Raw genomic sequence first — 13,572 nt, forward strand, 5'->3', positions numbered from 1 at the left:
TAAAGGCAAAGAGGCGGTTAAGGTGGACAAATAATTTTTATTCGTGCATGCAAATACATGTCAATACTGCAAACTTCTTCCACCGAGTCTCTCAAACACTGAAAACCAGGATGCTCTACTCCGTGACCAGCCAAAGCTATACAACCTCTTCACTTCAGTGCTACAGCAAACACACACGGCACCGCCCGCCCCTACCTCTAACACGAAGGGAAACGACCATTGGGAACTCAACCCGAGATAAACGGAATAGAATTTACTCCCCCATATAACCCCATTTCATTTTACAGATTTTTTTTTCTTTTTTTAAATTATAGTTTTAAATAGAAGCTGAGAATGCGCCATAAAAATGAGCATTAAATCCATCGTAGCGATGGTGCCTGCTTTATACATGATGGGTGTACACCATCTTTTATTTCATTTACATTTCAATCGAACAATAGATTTGCAAAGAAAATGTCTAATACAGACGTAAAAATATTCACACTAGAGCTTCACAATCGGTTGTACAATTGACAAACAGGCCTCTTTTCCCAAACTTTCCAGCTAAGCAAATTTATAAAATGTAATCAATGCAACAAGAGAAAAAAAATAAAGAAAAACCCAATTTTCTTTAAAACTTCCAGGGAAAAGAATACGCAGTAAACAGTATAAATGCGGACAGCAGATGCTGCAAGCTAACCACGATACTTCGGAGTGGCTGTACAGTGGGTATGTGCAGTACAAATAAAAGCCACATGTGTTGTATCACAACTACTGTATAATGTACTTGTTTGCCCAGCTAAGAAAATGCATGCACTTCCATGCCTTGGATTAACTGAGACCTACCCTGGATACACTGATGGGCTATGTGCAAATGACCTTGGCTTTTGGCAGTAATAAATGCAGCCAGGCTCTGTTGTAGTTCAGCTTTGACAGCGAAATCTCGAGTGATTAAAAGCTTCCACAAGCATCCTTCTTAAATAACAGGGTGTAATAATTATGTTCGGCTATTGGTCATTTTGTGATTCAGATTTGTTTCATCTCATCACTGCCAGTTTGGGGTTCGGTTTCTTTTCTTGCCGTGCTCCCTTGCCAGCAGAGAGATGCATGGTGATGACTTACTGCCAAAGTTAGCTCTTCCTTTATACTGGAAAATGGGGTCATTTAAAAAAGCACATCTATTGTGTTCTGCTTGCAGAAGAGGTCCCTCAATGAGAGGGAATTTCCTAAGAAAGGGATTAAACTACAACATAACAAATGGACTTTTACATACTATAGATAATCCGATCATTTCTCATTTTGTTACACTCTTCAAATTCAACATCTTCCTTTAATAACAGTCTAATAATAATGTAAAGTCTGTTCACAGATATGATCAAGGAGCTGCTGGCATACAGTGTTTATGTACAGCAACAGGTACAACTTGACAACTTGTGCTTTAAAAAAGCAAACAAAACCAATGTTTGGAACTATTCTGAGTTTAGATTAAGTTATTTTAAGCATTCTTTCCTCAGCTGTTTCTGACCTCTGTGCATTATTTTGTACCTCATCCAGCCTAGTACACTATTATACAAGAACAGCATTCAGCTCGAGTACAGGATAAAGTAAGATTTCAATTGTGTTATCAAAGCACTAAAACCTCCCAAATTAGACTTCTATGAAGAGCAATTAAGAGCTTATTTAACATAATCAGCTGTGTACAACTTGGGCTTTTTTTCCTAAATCAAATGTCAAACTTTAGTGTCCCTGTACTAGACTACCAAGAACCAACGCCAGTTTGCTTTGCAAAGAGTCTAACCTTTCCTTTGAAGGGTCTAGTATACATTCTACAATGCAAAATCTGCATAAACACTAAGATTCATTTCTTGTCACCTGTTTACAGGAACAAAATATCAGTAGCAGGGCAATCACTCTGCTCTAAGTATATGTTAAGAATGTACAGATAATTACTTTCTCACACAAGCATTCTCCCAGCACAAGCATTAGTCTCTATTAAGACCTATGTGGGAAATGAGGCAAACCAAGGAATGAATCCAGGTAGTGAGGCAACACAATTAACTTAGACACTAATAATTCCTGTATCTCTTGCATGTGAAATCCCTGCTGTACCCCTAGTGGGGAAAAAAACAAACCAAACCAAAAACCAAACCAAACCAACCCAAAATGCTTGTCCAAGCAAAGCAAAAGAGCCAATCTCTTTCCCCATTCTGCTATGGGCCTTTTTTCTGACAGCACAGGTTAAGTTAGGCCAAAACCTACATGGGAATCACTGCTATTCACACACAAAGATAAGTCACTGTATCTCAGCATCAGAAAATAAGCCCTTCCGTAGCCCAAAGGCACCTGATTTACATCTAGACAAATGAATACATACTTGTTTGTATAGGGTCAAAGGCTGAAACTTCACCAAAGAAGAAAGCCCGAGCTAGGTTACCACCTGTAGCTTTCTCCCTGTCAGGGCACTGGAGGGCACAATTTCATGGCGTAAACCACACAATCAGTGCTAAAACTGTTAAGACAAAGCTTGCATGCTGTTGAAATCCCTAAAGAATTCTTTTGCCTGTCATTCTAGATATTAAAAATCCAACTAAAACTCCCTAGCCTCAGTTAAGAACCAACTTTCCATATGAAGTGTATGGTCATCCTAGCAAACTGCTCCATCATGGGACCTCCTGCTGCAGACAAGAGTATATATAGATACATCTGTTGTTAAATATGCCAGTCTGGTTAGCAGGAATATGTCAGGCTTATGTAATTTCACTGGACAAACAGGCAAATGTGTGTAAGCAGCTTATCCCAACCCCCCTCCAGCAGAGCACAACCAAGTTTTTAAAGTTGCAATTTTAAAATTAAAAAGTTAAGGTAAATACACAATCAATTTATGTAGTATATATTCACCCTCAGATCATGCTGAAGATGTTCTGTGGAGTTCTGGTGCACAGAGGGCTCTTTCCCTGAGGGCAAATAAGGACTTCTCAAACCTTTATATTTTCTCTATTTTTGTAACAAAATAGCAATTTAAAATTTAAAAATCTTTTAAAAAAATTACATCACCTTCAACATGGAAGATCTCACTGTTTAAATATCCATGAAAGAGACATACTTGTTTGCATATCTGTTTTGGAATTACATTGTACAGCAAATAATAGTATCTCAGAAGCATTTCAAAAGTAATATAAATTCATATTTACATAATGGCCTTGGTATAAAATATACAACAATCATATTTATGTCTAACATTCTAAGTTAAAGTTAACATCGATAGGAAATAAGTTAAGGTGACAAAGGTGGTCTGGTTTTTGTGTCCATTCACTTCAAGTTGCAAGTGAAACAAAGCATCAGTCTAATCCTAGCTATGAGGTGGCACTGGCTATAGGAAGGTACTGCAACAGCCAAAGGAAACTAAGAAAAGACTACTCAACTGGTTTTCTACATACATTCCTTTACACTGGAGTATTAAATAGATGTGTAAGATCTTCCATACTGACACCAGAATATCAAAACTAACCCTTGGATTTTCAGGTATATTTACAACATAATTATCTCATGGACAGGTTCATTAGGAGAGATATCAAACACCAATATTTACTTAGTCTAATCAGTAACCCTCAGGGAAATGCCAACCCCCACCCCCCAGAAGCGTGCACAAAACAGTTATCAAAATCTTACCCGACCACATAGCTGTGATTTTGTAAAATAACAACTCAGACGACCAGTAACATGATCCTCTTTAAGCATTTTTGCTAGCAGGAAAAGCCCTTACATGCAGTACACCTGGTGAAAGATCAGCTTGGCTTAAAATATTCCAGTACAATTTTCAGAGTAAACAACTTCACAGAAGTTAATAAAAAACATAAAAAAAGAAAAATAAAGTAAAATAAAGTAAAATGTAAAACTTGTCACAAAGAAAAGGAAGAGGACGAACAAGAAGAGAGTCACCATCAGGAGGGAGAGTCCTGCTTTCTTTCCCAAAAGAGAAAAAAAAAGAGTGGATTTTTAAGCTTCTCAAACGAACAAAATATATGCCCAAGGTTCTATTTCATGTGTATTTATGAAAACCAATTTTCAGTTGACATGTCTAACATGATTCTCAGTCACACCTTAGCAGGGCATAAATTCATACGCTTTTCAGTACTCTGAAGGTCAGATAATGCTCTATTATTGTATTTTCAAGGTCTTTGAAAATAAGTTGCCACTGAACAAGCAAAAATTAAACCTGAATACAAAATTATGATTAACAACATTTAACAAAGGTAATACAACCGCCTTAAATTCCCAATACTTAGTTTAAATTAAGAACAAAACAGTACAAAAAACAGCAATACCATCTTTGTTAGTCAGTGCAAACACTACGTACAGGGTTTTCAAAGGAAAGCCAAGAGCACCTGATACTTTTTGCCAAGTCATCTGGATTCTATAATCTCCAAGTTGAGAACTATCAATAAGAAAAAAAAGAGAAAAACCAAAATTGCTGTTACATTAGTGCATAACCTCTCAAAATGGTTGAAAATCATTTCACGTATAACTTGGGGAAATCAATACCTAGCACATTAGCTGGAGGACTTAGGCACTTGGTTTACTTCCGATAACTTTACTTGGACAAGTAGCCTGTGTATGTGTATCTACATTACTAAAGCAGAAATTGGGGGGGAATGGAAACAAAAAAGCTGCAGCAAAGCACTGCACCACAGACCTGCAAATAACGTAGCAGTGCAAAGCTAACGGTGTGTTAACCCTGTAAAAGTCTCAAGTCCGAATCTCCACCTCTCAGTCTTCAAACAGGAAACAATACTCCATGCAAAGTTCCACAACTAAAGAAAAAGCAGCTGCAACAAGACACGAATTCTTCTCTCATGAAACAAAATAGAGACAAATAAGTTAAGTCTTCCTTTCACTAGATGTATCATCGTAGGATCCTGCTAGTTTAAATAACTGAGTTGTTAGTTTTCTACAGAAGCCATTTTAAACAAGAATGGCTCAGATACCGCACCGGATTGCTACAAACTCATAAAAAGCTGCTTTAAGCTTAAGTAAAACAATGTCCAAATTCCATTCATCTGTGGAAAGTGAACGCCTTACCCTAGGAAAGTAAGTTTTTTTTCTTCAGAATGCTAATGCGAGAGGGGCTTGAAGTATCAAAGAGTCCACAGGAAATGCATGACCCCAATATTATTCTTTTAAAAAAAATATACATTATATAATATATATTATATATATAAAAAGCTAGTGTAAATGCTTCCATGGTGTGGTCACAAGCTGGAAAGATGAATGCCTTTCAGCTGTTAACCATCCTGCCACTTGCAACAGGCTTTAAAAAGTCATTTTTATCCTCAGACATAATGTGAGCAGTTTTCAAAATGAGGCTGCCAACACTGACTGCTGTGCTGATGGGCAGGCAGCTTGCATTGCTAACAGATGTGATCGGCTGACTGAAGCAAGAAGTTACGGGCAGGATTGTTTTCTGCTCCTCCCTGAGGAGAAAAATAAGTTACACAAATATTAAACAAGTACATGCACAAGTATCCGCAACTGAATTGTGTGCATTAAATAAATACTGACATCAACTCCTTTTTAGCAACAGGCTAAACATCTTACTATGGAACGGTACGCTCAAGGTGTAGTCTGCCTCATTTTCAAAGGCTGCATTACACAGTAAAGACTACAGAACATAGAAACCTAAAATAGTGTATTTTAAAAACTACCTCTCTACGGAGATTTGTGCAAACAGGAGGACATTTCACCTTTTGGAGTTTTTCTTAATTTCTGTTAACTATAAAAATACTTTTGCATTTTTTTGCTTACTGAATGTGAAAGGTATTTTTAACAGCTGTGACATGTTTCAGTGTATATGGTTACAACAATGCATATGAACAATGGTGCCATCCTGTGACTTTTGTATTTGTGACCTAATTCTATTTCTTAACAGGTTCTTCTCACTTCACCATGTATACACAATGCAGATGTCTATTCCAAGTCTGAGTAGGTACGTAGTTCATCCATAAACCATGCTTCACCTATCCTGATGCTGCTGTTTCTCTAAAACTGGCAGACACTGCTGTTTTGTCTAACACTCACAGAATCACAAGGTCTTCACCTAAACTTTGTCTCTTCTGTTCCATAGATTCTTTCTGGTGCTGCTTTAGCAGATGTCCATTCTCTACAGTTGTCCCATTGAGCAGCTGATCATCTTGAGAACTAATACCTAGCTGTATATCCAGAATCTCCTAGAGAGGAAAGGGAGAAATATCCATCAACACTGCCACAACCAGCTTTAAATTTTCCTAATATGTTCCACTACATAAAACTGATAGAAACAGAGTCTCATCATAAGACTCCTTGGTTTTATTTCATACTTTGGAATGTCTACATTATTTTACTATAGGGAAAAGGAAAAACCAATCTTTCAAAGATTGCAGTGAATGACAACGGTAAACATCAGTTGCTGAAAAATGGCTTATTAGGTGAGATAGGAAGGAAGCAGTAAAGCGAGAGCTGTTTCAATAATCAAAGGTAGAGGTAAGGCTGAAGAGAAAGATCCTTCCATCCATGTAATGGTGATTCACAAATCAAGTGGCAGGACGGTTAACAAAAAATACACAATAAAAAATACTACTGCTTCACAAACCTCAGGCAGAGCAAACAAAAGCTGTCACCAGTACTGTCAGTCAGCATTGAATGTGTTATGGGATGTGTTCCAGATAAGAACCTTAATTTAATGCTTTAAAAAAGGACAACTGATCCTAACGTTTGGAACGAACTCCAGAATGTTTTAACACTGCACAGCAAAAGGAAGAAATTACATAGAAGAAACTGGGGCAGATGCACCAGTTACATTACAAACAATGAAGCAGTAGTGAAAACAAAAGAACATTGGATTAAAATTAAATGATTTTACTGTTAGAACCCAGGTGAGCATAAAGTTTAAGTTAAATGATCACACTTAAACATAAACCATTCTTAACTACAGTTTCAACACTGGAGGGGAAGGGGAAAGGACAAACTCCCCATTACTAATGTTATCAAAGAGTGAAAAGCTGAAAGCTGTGACAACACACTGAGCTGTTTTCAACTTCGGTAGTATCAACTGCCAGGTATCTCCGTGAGACCCCTAGTGTTCAAATAAGGCAAGCGTTTGATATCACTACAAAGACTAAAGCACAAGATTCTGCTATCAGAGTAATCTACTAATTCACATAGAAATTGTAAAAGTTTCTTAGTAACTAATGACAGGACCCAGTGACCTCTTTCGATGCACAGATTCCTGTACTTACTTCTATTTGTTCACCTTGCCCATCAGGTTCATCTGTATCCAGGGCTGACAGCTCCAGTTCAATGTCTCGATCTGGCTTCGTGTCTGCACAGTCTTCAGTATAATCAGTCTGAAAAAAAAAGGAGTATGTTCTGTAACATCAAGCTGGCTTTTCACCTGCTCCACACAACACTCAAATATTACAGTGAAAACATCAGATGCATTTCTAGGACACAGCATTTCTAAACACAAGAGACAAACACAAACAGAACTTTGAGCATAGACAAAATAGGGGACAAAACTAAATCTAATCACATTAAAGTACTGAAACAGAGAGATAAAATGAATTCTGAGGCAGAAAGTTCTGTAGGAGTCCACTGACACAATGTTTATGTTTCTAACATGTACAATAGAAGGGAAAGACTCTATGAAAATGGATTGCCACATTCTTCCTATTTTGTAAATGGATGGTTGGAGCAGCGGCACCGCAGATGCACCTACCTGATCTCAGGGAAATAACTGGACCACAACAACAACAGTGACTTAACTTGCAAAGAATGTATTAGAAATATTTGGGAATGATAAAACTATTTTTAGGTCTCGGTTAAAATGCATGCACTTATGTATATACACAAAACCTCAGAAATTTGTTTCATCCCAATTACCCCTTTCTTTACCTCACCATTCCTCAAATCAATTTCCTTGCTTAAAAGATTTAAGGTAAGACGACTGCCTTCATCTAGAGAATTCCACTTCTGTTGCATGGCTAGTGCATTCGCCTCTCTCTGAAGTAATAATGAGTTACTTTTGGCCTATGGAAAGAAACATATCAGTTACCAACCATGTATTGTCAAATGGTAAAATAAACCAGCCTACCAAAGGAACAGTTCCCTTGCTAAATGGGTAACTATGTTTTCCTTTAATGCATTTATTTTGTTCTGCATTTGCTGACATGTATCAGGCTCATCAGTTTCTCCCAAAAATGGCCTTGCTGATGTCAGTGGAACAGCTCATGCTAGCAGTCCTTATGCATCATACTAAGCATTGCAGGATTGGCATCTAGTTAACCTTTATTGGTCATTCTGTCAATTGTGCTATTTTCTGTAGGCTACACTAAGAAAATCAATTTAAAAATCACTTTACTAACTCACTTTTGTTTTAATTATTAAAAACACATGATATAATTTCTAATCTTACCTGCTGTAATTCAATACTCAATAGATCTCCAGTGCTGGAATGCTTTCGGTGACCAGACAAATCTGCAACTATGAACCTGTCCCTTCAAGAGAAAGAAGGCAAAACTAGGAATTAAAACCAAATTCTCTAAATCAAAGGCACCATTAAACTTCATTAGTCTATCAGTGTTAGATTTTTGGACAGAAACTCTATGACTAAGATAATGTACTCTTCACCTTCATTAGGGCTCACAATACTTCAAGATATTAAATGAAACAAACATCCTTATTTTACATACGGGTAAAATGTGGCAAGAAAACTTGAAAGAACTCAAAATTGCAGATTTTGACATGACAGCTTGGCAGTACCTGACTCCAATTCTCTGACGAGGTCTCTCAAGGGATATGTTGCTAGTAATGGGGTATTATTAGCTGCATTAAGTATTAAAGACTACACAAGTTTTAACCTAGTTTTTCCAAGGCCTCATGCTTGACAGAAAACATTTTACTTTAATTTTTACTTTAAAATAAAGAACATATATTAATAGTTGCAGATTTTTTTCCCTATCAGATTCAGGACTTTGAAGAACACTAAGGTATAGACAATTCTTTTAACAGAACACAGAAAACAGTCCATACCGTTCTGCGTAACGTGCTGATGAAGCAGAATCTGAGCCATAGGCACTCCATCTTGAATCAACAGCATTGATATAAGGGACATAATCTGTAACAAATGAAGACACAATTCATTATCTTCTCTGTTCTTCAAATGGGTTATACAGATACTGTAGCTCTTTGAATCTTCACTGCTGTAGTAAGCAGGAAGAGGATGAAATGCTCATGATGTATTTTACATTGTCATACAAAGCTTATACTTGTACCTGATACACTGATGGGTTTAGTAGCACTTCCTTGGGAAGCAGTGGCCTGAATAGGATCTGTCGTGTGATAACCTGTGCGGGATGACCTGGAGATTGCACCCCACTTGGAGATGATCGGTCCATCGCTAAATGGGATTATAGGATCTTCTTCCTTTGCCCTTCTCTGAGTTTCAAATAAATGCACTCTCCGTTTAACATCCCCGCTGTCCAAATCCTACATATTTTGGAGATAAAAAGATAAATGGACTCATTTGAGGTTATTCAGGTTCTTCAATTGGCCAATAACTTTCTGATTATTGCTCCTGAACTCACTGCTGAAAATCTGTCCAACTAGGGAGCCAAGATGGGCCTCCATGATTTAACTATTATTGCCCTTTAATGGCAAACTGACTACAAGAAAGCTACCACCATTTCTAGAAGAAATAATTTTGCCCTTCTAAGTTTGTTTCCAGGCAGAAAAAGTTCCAGTATGCTTAAAGATCCACCAACACCCTTTCCTGCACTTGAAAGAGGCAGTACCAAAGAAGGCTTGAGATGAGACTTGATTACACCTGTTTCGTAGAATATAAAGGCAACCTGCCATACTATATAGCAGGAAGTCTCTAAAAAGCATGAGCTCTTACCCCTCCAAAGGTGACCTGCATTCCATGATTCATACTACCTACTTTTTGTACCTATTTTCACAGATAGCTTTTTTCCCCCTCTCATGGCACTACATTCTGTCACTGAAGTAAATACACAGTTTATTTACAAAACTGGGAGAAGATATTCTGAACAACCTCAAAAGGGCAGAACTGCTTCAAAATACTAAGAATAGAAGCTATCAACTTTTAGAGAAAGCCTTGTTTAACCAAGCAGAAGACACTTCAGCATGTGAGTATTATTACACTAATGAGGTAACATGCAGAAAACCCCTACCATTAACACGGCATTTGAATTGGCAATCACATCCTTGGGCTCTGAGTCGATAGCATTTATACAAGAGCCAATAGTGCCACAAGACCACGGTGAATAGTGAGAGAGATGGTCTTCCTCAAATTTAGTTCCACTCAAATCACTGACATTTTCTGAGAACTATGGAAAAGGGAATAAATAAGCAGTGAATAATAAAACCAGGGAATTCAGCCTTAAAATAAGAAAAGACATTTACTGCTGTTAAATTATTTCAGAAGTCAATCATGGAGTTCTAGCTGTATTCAAGACTTGACTTAGGAACAACATAACCCATTTTTGACTCTTTAAACCAGTGTAGGTGACAGCTGTCAAAGAAGGGCAAGCTTTGCCACTACAGATAACTGCCTGGACTGCCAAGATAGTGACACTGATTTCAGCCTCACATGCTAGTGGCAGGTTCCTTCAGGCAAACACCTATAGTAATTAAACTGAGAGGAAGCCATGCATTTTCCTTTAATGTATAAGCCAGTGGCAGATAGAAATGTGACTTTGAACCCTTCAACTTGATGAAAAAGATTATATATATCCTGATCTACCTTAAATGCACCCATAAGGGACTTCAGGTACTCCCACTTTATAAGACTTTTTCTGAATAATCAGAGTCTAACACCTCAAATATTGTCAATGGAATTGTCAAACCACAGCAAAGAGGGCTTGGCACAGTGGTTCTCAAACTAGTTTCTCAGATGCATTTAATTTATAAATTAAAAGTACACATAGAAAGTAAATATCGTAAGATTTATATTTTTTTTCCCCAAAATCACACTGTTCCTATTTGCTAAGTTCCATGTCTAGAATTTACAAAGTACACAATGTTCTACCAATGCCTTTTGTGTATTATCTGGGACTTGACAAGCGTTTCCAGCTTGATTCAGTCTATTAATCATGTTGTAATGGCATTTGGAGTATGAAAAGGAAGGTCCTTCTTAACAGAAAACAACTGTTCCCTACGCAAAAACCTAGAGGTTTACAGTGCTAATTCAGTAACACTACATTTCCTTTAGTGAGAGTAAATTGAATCACTTCATTTCTTGACCTTTTTTCCCCACAATCATGTTCAGCATCACGTTAATATCAAATTGAACACATTTGTTAATAGGTATTACTTTCCTTTTGCTACAAGATTTAGTTTTATGAGCAACAGGTAGTAGGTGGAAAACCTTTACTAGAACTATTAACTGACATCTTAAACAGGAAGGGAAGATAAAGTTCTTTGGCTTCCCACCTCTGTGCTGAAATCTACGCTGAAGAGAGGAGAAGGTGGTGTTGGAGATGGTGTTGCCATAGGAAGGGTTGACGATACCAGAGAAGTTTTCTGCGTGTGGTACTGTGCCCATTGCTCTGGCTTCCGTCTTAACTGCTCTTCATAACCAGTCTTCAAATGACCACAAGGCTCCTAGCAACGATAAATATATGACTGCATACCTTATCGTACTATAATCAAAAGGCAAATACTTGCCAAGGACACACTTGGACCCTCAGATTCCCTTGGGTCTTTAAACTTGCACTGATATCACTTGAAGAATTTCACAAGGATTTGAAGGAGGACCTTGCCCATGTATAGCAACTCAAATATTAAATATGTAATTAATTCATGCAACATGCATGGGAATTAGAGAGGCAAAGGGGCTCTGGTCCTAATGCAGATCAGTCTATTTTACAACCCATTTTATAATGGATAAAAAACCCAGAACTTTGCCCAGGTCACATGCCTTGATTACTGTAATATCAAATAAAGATAAGACATCTATGCTAATTAGTTGCCAGCTTTTCAGTAATAGCCTTCAGAGCCAAGGCTACCTCATTCCCTTTCTGGCTCTCACTTACCCTTGGTAAAGGCACAGTCCTCTGTTCGTTTGGAGGTTGACAAGCCACAGAGTAATACCCATCCAAAGAGTTGTATCTCTCACGTAATGATGTCTGATAGACAGATGAGTGCATCACATCCATGGGAGGTAAAGAATTGCTCCTAATAATATCATCTCGTGGGTACATCTGTGGGCGCCAGATGCGCCTGCTGTCATAAACTGGAGCATACATTCCAGAAGGGACAGGAGGAACTGGTCCATACGGCTGCGGAGGAGGAGGTTGGTAAGGAGAATTCAGTCGATCTCGAGGGGGAAATGTACTGTAATGATCGGCATATGGCACGGAAGCAGGTGGGAGGGAGGACTCTGGAACGTTATTGGACCTCACAAAGCGAGGAACACAGGGAGCCACACCAGCTGGTACTGTTGGAGGTGGTGGATAATATCCTTAAAAATTGGAAAAAGGTATATTTAATGTAACCACAAATGACCCACAATTTAACACCTTGTAAAACTGTAAATATTGTTAATAAGTACCTTTAGAGAATGAAGAGTCACACTTTACAAACCTGTTACTGGCCCTATTGTTTTGCTGTGGAATGCTAATTTCACATATGAGAACTGTATTTGCAGATGATGCACTGACCCTTTTCCACCTTGACCCAATTTGGAAAATGGAGTTTCTCTGCCATTGCTCTTATGTACTATGGTATAACATATGTACCATATGTAACTGAAAAGACAGCATCTTACACACTTCTTTACACAGGAAGTTAAAATGACCAGATTAGTATTCCATTAAGTGAAGATTCATCTGATATTAACAAAACAAACATAAAACATTGGGATAAAAGTTATTTCTCAGCATTCAGGTTTATCTACAGAAAGGTTCAGAGCTGTTTGTGATTCATCTCACTCACCTGTCTGTGGGTACTGTGGAACTTCATATGACAGCTGAGTCCGGGGATCTTGGAAATATTGAACATTATCAGAATGTGGAGGGTAGACAGGTACTCTGGGAACAAACGGGCTGGATTTTGGAGGCACAGAATTAACTTCTGTTCCGATATTAGGAGGACCAGCTGAGGTAGCTGCTGCCTGGCTTACAGGAGTCTTGGGTGGAGAACCAATTTTACTGAAAAGGATTACCAAGAAACCATTAGGCAGATCTTGACTTATTTCAGTTAGTCATCTCTTCATGTACACTCCCATGTAATGTGCAAATCTGGGCTATGTAATTTCCTCTGGAATTTTGTTTCTCATACCCCAAAATGATCCTACATCTTAGACTTCAATCTAAGAGAACTCAAAAGTGGATATAAACACTCTGGGATGTAACCAGAAGCTTACATACCACTTGTACTGTGGTAAAGACAAAAGCTTTGAAAAGCTGCTTAGAGCCTCAGGCCTTCCTGGGGAAGTATCTAAAAGGCAAGCATCTATTTAAAGGCAAACCCCAGCACTAGAAGGTTTCCAAGATTATTAAGGAAGTGTTAAAGTGTGCTGTGTGCACCCTTCCTGGTTTC

The 13,572-nt window shown here is 38.0% G+C and overlaps 1 protein-coding gene across 3 annotated transcripts in view; it reads right to left on the reverse strand.

Annotated features, from left to right (window-relative positions):
- Positions 1-17: 17 nt before the first annotated feature.
- Positions 18-13,572, reverse strand: part of RC3H2 (ring finger and CCCH-type domains 2) — a 28,838-nt gene continuing 15,283 nt past the window's right edge. For 2 of the 3 annotated variants that reach the window (XM_034067380.1, XM_034067381.1), the window contains exons 11-21: positions 12,967-13,181; positions 12,066-12,493; positions 11,464-11,634; positions 10,203-10,358; positions 9,285-9,498; positions 9,043-9,127; positions 8,426-8,507; positions 7,906-8,040; positions 7,251-7,358; positions 6,055-6,203; positions 18-5,450 (exon numbers count right to left, since the gene is read on the reverse strand). In XM_034067380.1, the coding sequence (XP_033923271.1) occupies positions 5,255-5,450; positions 6,055-6,203; positions 7,251-7,358; positions 7,906-8,040; positions 8,426-8,507; positions 9,043-9,127; positions 9,285-9,498; positions 10,203-10,358; positions 11,464-11,634; positions 12,066-12,493; positions 12,967-13,181 (1,939 nt within the window). In that variant the 3' untranslated portion in view covers positions 18-5,254. The remainder of the gene's footprint in view (positions 5,451-6,054; positions 6,204-7,250; positions 7,359-7,905; positions 8,041-8,425; positions 8,508-9,042; positions 9,128-9,284; positions 9,499-10,202; positions 10,359-11,463; positions 11,635-12,065; positions 12,494-12,966; positions 13,182-13,572) is intronic. The other variant, XM_034067382.1, reaches the window with a different exon arrangement.

The sequence above is a fragment of the Melopsittacus undulatus genome, chromosome 11 (genome assembly GCF_012275295.1).
Source record: "Melopsittacus undulatus isolate bMelUnd1 chromosome 11, bMelUnd1.mat.Z, whole genome shotgun sequence".
NCBI classification, from domain to species: Eukaryota; Metazoa; Chordata; class Aves; order Psittaciformes; family Psittaculidae; genus Melopsittacus; species Melopsittacus undulatus.